A 7,537-nucleotide genomic window follows, 5' to 3' on the forward strand; every position below is an offset into this window, starting at 1 on the left:
TTTTAACTTGTTTACTCATTCACTTCACCTGATATTACATACACGAGAATTCCTCCACAACTTACATTAAATTTCTTCCGCGAAGCCTTGACATTATCTGAAGTAGTGCTATCAGCGAGAGCTGTTTCTGTCTCTTTTGCCCAGGTTTCAAATTGATCACATTCACGCAAGAATTTATACAGCTTGATTACATCACTGAGAAGCCGACGACGTTCCTAAAATTCACAAAATTCCGTAAGCAGATCTGGATAAATCAAAAAGTGGGAAAAATGTGGGTTGAATTTTAAAAGATTAGGAGAAACTGAACATAAATTTGAAAAGTGAAAGAATGAAATAAACAACGATTCGAAACGTTATTACAGACGTTATTACTCCATAAAGACCCATACAAAAAACTTATTCCTTTACCTCAGCCAGATTATTTAGATTCCGATAACCAGCACTTATGGCTTCTTGGCGTTCCATGATGGCATTCCGGGAACTCTGCGGTTCGCGTTCCGTTTTGCGAGTTGTTATTGTTTGTGCAACCGTTACTGTTTCACCTTCCATAACTTTACAATAATTTGCGGGTACATAACCTTCGATTCCATCTTGTTTCAGGACACGCCACCAATCATTGTTTGATTTTTCGATTAATGCTAGGATCTTGAAACAAAAATTTTAAATTGGTCCCAATTTCTTTGCTGTTGATTTCCTTATTGAGTCTTTATTATTCAACATTTCGAATGAAATCTCTCGTTTGAAGGATTATGCAAATAGTAGACAAACATTGGAAATCTAATTTAAATGCAGGACATCCTCGACAGAAAACAGAGAATGTTTTAATGATTCTCTTTTTATCTTTTGGAATCATGGACAAGAAATTTGAAAAACTTTCAAAAATAGTTTGAAATCTATGATTCTAAAAAAGTCGAGAGGATTAAATAAGGGAAAAGAAACAAAAATAAATGAATAACCGATCACTGTTTAATTATTTATTAAATTAATAGAGAATGAAGTGGATGAAATTCTTATACAAGCAAATTACATCAACACTTAATGTTGTTTAATTCAAACAAGTATCTCGATAAGCAAAAATACCCTTAAAAGAAAGAGAATAAGCAATGGTACTGACCTCATCTTTTTTAACTTCAATATTATTTCCAGAGTAAGCGTACAGCATTTTGACCTGAGGTACAATAAGCTCTTCCGTGTCTTCTTCAATACGTACCACAGCACCAGCAATGAATTCCGTATTTGCTAGCTCTCTTGCCATCTCTTCGAGCCTTATTATATCAGCTCGATAAGCCTGGATCTCTTCTTCCAAACGCAAATGCCTTCAATTGAAAATATTAATTATTAAACTGAAAAGTGTTAGCAGTAATAAAAACACAAAACTCTGGGATAAAAAGGGTCAATTCCCTAAAAAAAATGATGAAAATGGATCAAGCTTAGAGTAGTCGAATTTATAAGTTAGAAAAATCAACTCACCTTGATAAAAGACTTTCCGATGCTTGTTCATCGCGGCCATAATCACCACTTTTGACGAGTGGCATTTTCTCACGAATCCAACTTTCTGCTTCATTTGCATCCTGGAAATACTGGTGAGCCTGTTCAGCTTCACGCAGCCATCTTCCAACCGCTTCAACTACCTAAAAAACTATATATTAATAAAAAGATATAACAAACACGCTAATAGATATGCAATTCATTATTTCTTCTCGGTACTTTTCCATATCAAAATTTTGCTTTGGAAAAGTTTCGCTTGGATTTAAGACTTTCAATAGCACGCATTTACATACAGTGTGTACCCATAATTTCAATATTCTACCAACTTTTCTCAGCTGCTCCCATTTTGCATGTAAATTGTATATTCTTGTTTGAATATCCTCTTTATTTCGACCCATTGCCACCAGTCGCTCACCAGCTGCAATCACTCCTTTTGCTCTCTGCCAATGTCCTTCCATTTCGGTTTCCAAATTCTGCAGTTAAGAAAATAAACATCAACTATTTTAAAGATTTTGCAGTAAGGAAAACCATTGAAGAGTTGTAAAAACAAAGAAACTTAGATGGACAACACCTTGAAAATACGCCTTAATTGGGCAGTAGCTGAAAGATCTCTGTTTTTGAGAAGTGAAATGCACAAATCTTCCTTCTCCTGTAACCAACTCATTTCCTCCTCATCATCTTGGATAAAACGGTACAAATCACGAGCACGATATAAAGTTATCCTCCGTTGTTGACATAACTGTACAACACTGCAAATGTAAATATGTTACTAAGAATACCGCTGTAACACGAGTCAGTCTCAAAATATCAAAGTTGAAACTACTGAGACTTACGTATCATAATTTATCTTAAGCTATTTCAGAATTTTGTAAGGATTAACCTTTCATAAAGACTGCTCACATCGTCCAACTTCTTTTGCAACACGTCATACTGTTCCCCTTTTCCTCGAATATAATCCAGTGCTTGCGACGTCACGTTTTTCAACAATTCTCCCTGGGAATTAAGTTGTGCTTCGAGAATTTCTTGTTTGCCAAGCAAATCCTCAACTCCTAATAAATGTTTCCCAACATCGCGACTTCGAAACTGAGGCTGAAATCATAGCTAATGCAGAGGTCAGATTTAAATACAAAAAGTGATTAATCACAATATCATCAAGGGACCTATTGCAAAGATAACATCAGTGAAAGATACTAATCAATACCAGAAAATTTTATTTGAAACATTAACTTCAATCAAATCTAAAATCTTAATAATGAAAAAATCTTCCTGTACTAAGATTTCCATAGGCGATAGTCATATAACTAACAAATGATCCATACAAATGAACCTTACCTCCAGTGCACGTATCTCCAATGACAATGTATCTATATCCCGAAGCAAACTCATCAGATCACTTAATGATAAAAGCGCACGACGTCTTGATTCCAAAGCTGCTAACAGCTGTGACCATTTATCTAAAAGCTCACGTTCACGTATTCGGATTTTATCGCTATCATGATAATTTTCCTTCGATAGCTCCGCAGCCATAAACGATAGCGACTTAAAGCGACTTTCCTAAAATACCACAATATAAGGGTTTTCTTTATTCGGAATTCATTTCACCTTTACCATAAATTTTATTATTTTTACAGCAACTACAAAGTATGAAATTTGAACAATAATATAATAACCGTAATCACTACACAGAAAAGACTACAAGAGAACAACAGCAAAAATAAAATAACGAACCCTGGGCAGGATATCAGCAGCAATAGCTTGTTGTTTTTTCAAGGAAGCTTCAACTTGAGCAATATTTCTGCCCAAATCAAAATCTTGCAGGACAGAACTCATCTCACGTAACCACGCATCTCGTAATCCTGCTTTGCGTTCAAATTTCTGCGCCATAAGTTCCAACCTTTCCTGTCTGGAAACTTTGCTTTTATATGCTATAGGCTATACTGTATTGATTATTAGCTGCAATGGAATAAAATCTTTTGATTACCTAAACTCCCTTAGTTAACTTTAAACAATAAACTTTCTAGCTTCAATTTCTAATGGTTTCCATCGAATTCTCATGTGAAGCAAAAATACCAAATAAGTCGTCTTTCCTTTTTTATTTAATTCCAGATTTTCTACAATGAAGGCCAGAAATTTAAAAAAATTAATAAACCAACCTTCGTAATTCCGACATCAGGGCCAGCTGTCTATCATTTTCTGAATGATCCAGAAGTGACCAAGCTGATTCAATATCATGCATAAATAGACCTGGAACAGTGGTAACTAATAAGGTAAAAAATATATCAAATATCGGCCAAAGATGTGCTTTTTAAAGCCTTGCAAATTTTTAATAACTCAAATAATGAGAGATATCCACTTCATAAGATTATAATGATGCTTAAAAATGCCTGCTGGTGGAACATATGGTTTTCTTCCCATGGCTTTCCTTTTCGTTTGTATTGTGAAAAACAAAGCTTCCAATTCTCCCTTTTCCTTGTATCTAAAATGTTCACCTCTTACAAGCAGTATTTATGATTAATACGAGAAATCACTATTTCTAGTCCATAATACGGCATCCAAAAATTTGCTTTAAAATCGTTTCGACAACAAAAGCAGGATAATACAATTTGATGAAAGTGTTTAAGAAAAAAGCACAATGGCTCAATGATATAGAATTGCGAAAAAAAAAAAGAAAAAAAACATACTTCGGTGGTTTTTCTACAGTGCGGTAGTTTTTGAATGCCAATAATTGATCCTGAATTCCTTTCAACGAATTTGGGAATCTTCGATCATTGAGCATCGTAATGGTTTGTTGTATCCAAAAAAGCAACTCCGAACACAGCGCTTCGTAATCTTCTTGAAGTTGATCAGAAGACATCAGGTTACCGACAATCTACAAGCAATGAAAAAGAATTTCTGTTACAGTGCGACGAACACGTCCACTATTTTCCAGGTAAAATACGATAAGGTACGGTGTTAAGCTTCGTCCCACCGTGCACATTCTACGGTAGTGATTTTTTTCTTTCTTGAAACTATACTTTTGATGAATACTCCATAGAGAAACCACAACAATAATTTCAGAATGCATAGTCGATTAAAGCAGTAAAAATAATCTAGGATAGTTTGAATTGAATTGAAACTCGTGGTTAACTTAAAAATACCTGAATGATGTTGAAAATGAAAAAACGCTGGGTTAAATATTACTAAAGTTCAAACGATATAACCAAATGGTTAGTACTACACACCTTAGCAACCCTTCTTGCACCAGTCATTTCTGTTTTCTGCTTTGCAAAATGGTGATAGTAGAGTGAAACGTAAGTAATGATAGACTTCTCATCCGGATGGGCAACATTAACATCTTCAGCATCCAACAAACGTGCAATATCTAGTTTTTTTCAGCTACATCGAAAGCATTATTCAAATTTCCAATTGCATCTTGTGGCGACAAATTCTCGTAATTGATTAGATCTGGCCTTAAATTATTACCATCAACTGAACGGTTTTAAATGAGATATGATAATAATATTGTAATGTTGCAATTATTCGAACTAATGTAAAAGATGAATACAGCAGAAAACATCGAGGCATAATTAGCGCGATTGGCAAGAAACTGGAAATGTCATCAATCTCAGCAGTACTTTATCTTAATTTTTCTGATGAATATCTATGAGATCTATGCTAACCTGTGGGCATGAATCAGTGCATTGAAAGCTAGACCATTACGCCATGAAGTGGTGAAATTCTCAACTTTGGAATTCGCATAACCAGCTGTTTTTCTTTGGCACCATAACAGAAGTGCATCCTTCGCATGCTTCCTTTCACCAGATTCTTCGTCCATCTGAAATTTAACACTTTCGTAAACCAAAACAAATCAATCCAGAATTAATCTTACATCTTATTAATTACAAGTTTTCGCTAAAAATTAACATAATTCATCATCCGTAAGTCTCAAGTATCATGCACAACATTTAGCAGATATTTATCAATTCACCGGGATGGAAATCGTGTCAATCTGGAAACGAAGAATGATAGTCCAAATGAGACCGAGAATAAGCCGTTCATTTCTATCCAGAATATCTTCTGCACCAATATTTTCAAGCTGCAAATAATTAATTTTAAAAACATTATGTAATAACAAATGGTTTAATTACATCGAACCTAGGCAATGATTCTAACAAATCGCATATTTTTAATAATTAAACACTCTTTGAATCGTAAATTTTAATTGACTTTAATAATGGTGATTATACATTAGAACAATATAACTGCCCAAATTCATACAATTGTTCTTTTGCTCTATCAAAAAGAAAAACATATTAATCTGCTACTTCATTATACAAAGTGATTCACATAAAAACAAAAAACAAAGACGAAATAAAAATATGAATGAAGATGTCCCCTATTCCAGATTGAGACTATTCATTCAATAAATAATATCAGTGCTACTTCTTACGTATATGCGAATGGAATGCATTTATAAACCGAAATGATATATATGGTACGAACAATGAACGAAACATATAAGAACAACCAGATGAGCTGGGACATTTTATCACGAAAAACAGATGGTTAGCAGAGATCTAAATTTCCGCATACACAATGAAGGAGTGCTGGATCCTGAAGGATAAATAAGCACCAACTCTCGTTGCAATAATAAGTAGCATAACTCTACTAACCTGTGGTTCCGTGTCACTGAATAAAGATGATACCATATGGCAGTCATACAGCAAGTCATTTTCGATTTCGAGAGTGAGGAAAGATTAAAATTATCATACAGGGATAAACATCCTCATCTTCATAATTAGAATCACATAATAAATCATGTTCGATCAGGATCGGTAGAAAATTCTTGATGACAATGTCTCAAAACTCTACCTGAATTCGTTTTTCTTTAGGAAATCGAGTGTTTTATTGAGATTTTCAATTTTTTGCACTCGCATTCGACCACGATTTGGTTTGCCAAGCTTTTCACTCGAAATAATTTCCAGTAATTTCATTAATAATACTCCATCTCCAAGATCCACGAATAAATCGACAATTTCGAGTCGTGCCTGGAAACAGCGTCATCAACACCAGCATCATTATCATTACCAGTACTACTGTTATGGCTAAAACCATCATGTAATATTACTACTAGTAGTCTTACTATTACTACTTTTTTATTATTATATAATTTCAAACATAGAGATCTTCGTAAACGGGAATACTCGTACGGTGCGAGATTTTCGAGCTAGCCATTTTTAATCCTTATTTTCGGTTTTGGACAAAGTATTACGTAATATATGTGAACAAAATATTATATAATAAAGTTGGTAGCAAATGATTGCATTTCTCATCGACTTATGTAGAGCAGGCTGGATTGATGCAGTTAAAACAATTATGCAAAACAGTAAAGCTGATGTTATCTTGAGGCAACTTTTCAAAATCGTGCAGTTTTGAAGGGTAGGGAATGATGCAGGGAACAGTCAATTTATAAGTGAAAATATAAAAAAATTAAAAGTAATTTATTAATTCAACTTATTTTATTTAAAGGCACTGCAACTCAAATGAAAAATGCGTTTACGAAGGAAATGACTTTAATAAAATTAAAAAATCAATGCTGGTAATTGTGGTGATAAAGATAGTGGTTTGAATATTTGATAACTCACTTTTAATTTTGGAATAATAATAAACAAAATGTGATGTCAACCTATTTATGTAATTTTATCTAAACATAGTCAGTCGCCAGATTTACTTATCTTTGTGAGGAAGAGAAATTAGTTACTGTAAAAAACAGATTCAAAACAATGCAGAAAAATTTATTGTAAATGTATTTTCACCTTGGAATATGGAAAAATCCTTTTTTGTTACAATAGAACAGTTAATTTTACCAACATTGTTATAGGATAACTTTAGTTATCTGTCTACGAAATCGTTGAATCAAACAGAAATTTCATGAGACTAATAAACAAAAAACATGATAAAGCTATCTGAACAGCTCAAATTATGTTAAGAATGGGTTGACTCATTATATTTCGATATTATATATATATATATATATATATATATATATATAAATATATGCGTATGCAAC

General features: G+C 33.4%; 3 protein-coding genes across 3 annotated transcripts in view; all 3 read right to left on the reverse strand.

Annotated features, from left to right (window-relative positions):
* LOAG_18091 (beta chain spectrin) overlaps positions 1-4,736 on the reverse strand; it is a gene marked incomplete at its 5' end in the record, with an annotated part of 28,631 nt that extends 23,895 nt beyond the window's left edge. The window contains 13 exons of the mRNA XM_020450761.1: positions 66-215; positions 409-645; positions 1,115-1,316; positions 1,471-1,627; positions 1,811-1,961; positions 2,060-2,237; positions 2,369-2,577; positions 2,821-3,042; positions 3,217-3,391; positions 3,642-3,732; positions 3,873-3,964; positions 4,170-4,357; positions 4,710-4,736. Coding sequence (XP_020305521.1) covers positions 66-215; positions 409-645; positions 1,115-1,316; positions 1,471-1,627; positions 1,811-1,961; positions 2,060-2,237; positions 2,369-2,577; positions 2,821-3,042; positions 3,217-3,391; positions 3,642-3,732; positions 3,873-3,964; positions 4,170-4,357; positions 4,710-4,736 — 2,079 coding nt within the window. The remainder of the gene's footprint in view (positions 1-65; positions 216-408; positions 646-1,114; positions 1,317-1,470; positions 1,628-1,810; positions 1,962-2,059; positions 2,238-2,368; positions 2,578-2,820; positions 3,043-3,216; positions 3,392-3,641; positions 3,733-3,872; positions 3,965-4,169; positions 4,358-4,709) is intronic.
* A 100-nt stretch (positions 4,737-4,836) lies between these two features.
* On the reverse strand, positions 4,837-6,176 carry LOAG_18092 (hypothetical protein; the record flags this gene model as incomplete). Its single annotated transcript, XM_003146499.2, has 4 exons — positions 4,837-4,937; positions 5,148-5,302; positions 5,456-5,563; positions 6,141-6,176. 4 exons carry the CDS (start codon positions 6,174-6,176, stop codon positions 4,850-4,852), a joined length of 387 nt encoding a protein of 128 aa, XP_003146547.2. The 3' UTR covers positions 4,837-4,849.
* A 159-nt stretch (positions 6,177-6,335) lies between these two features.
* The window catches only part of LOAG_18093 (hypothetical protein), a gene marked incomplete at both ends in the record, with an annotated part of 2,622 nt that continues 1,420 nt past the window's right edge, over positions 6,336-7,537 (reverse strand). The window contains one exon of the mRNA XM_020450762.1: positions 6,336-6,515. Coding sequence (XP_020305522.1) covers positions 6,336-6,515 — 180 coding nt within the window. The remainder of the gene's footprint in view (positions 6,516-7,537) is intronic.

The sequence above is a fragment of the Loa loa genome (assembly GCF_000183805.2).
Source record: "Loa loa unplaced genomic scaffold supercont3.193, whole genome shotgun sequence".
NCBI lineage: Eukaryota > Metazoa > Nematoda > Chromadorea > Rhabditida > Onchocercidae > Loa > Loa loa.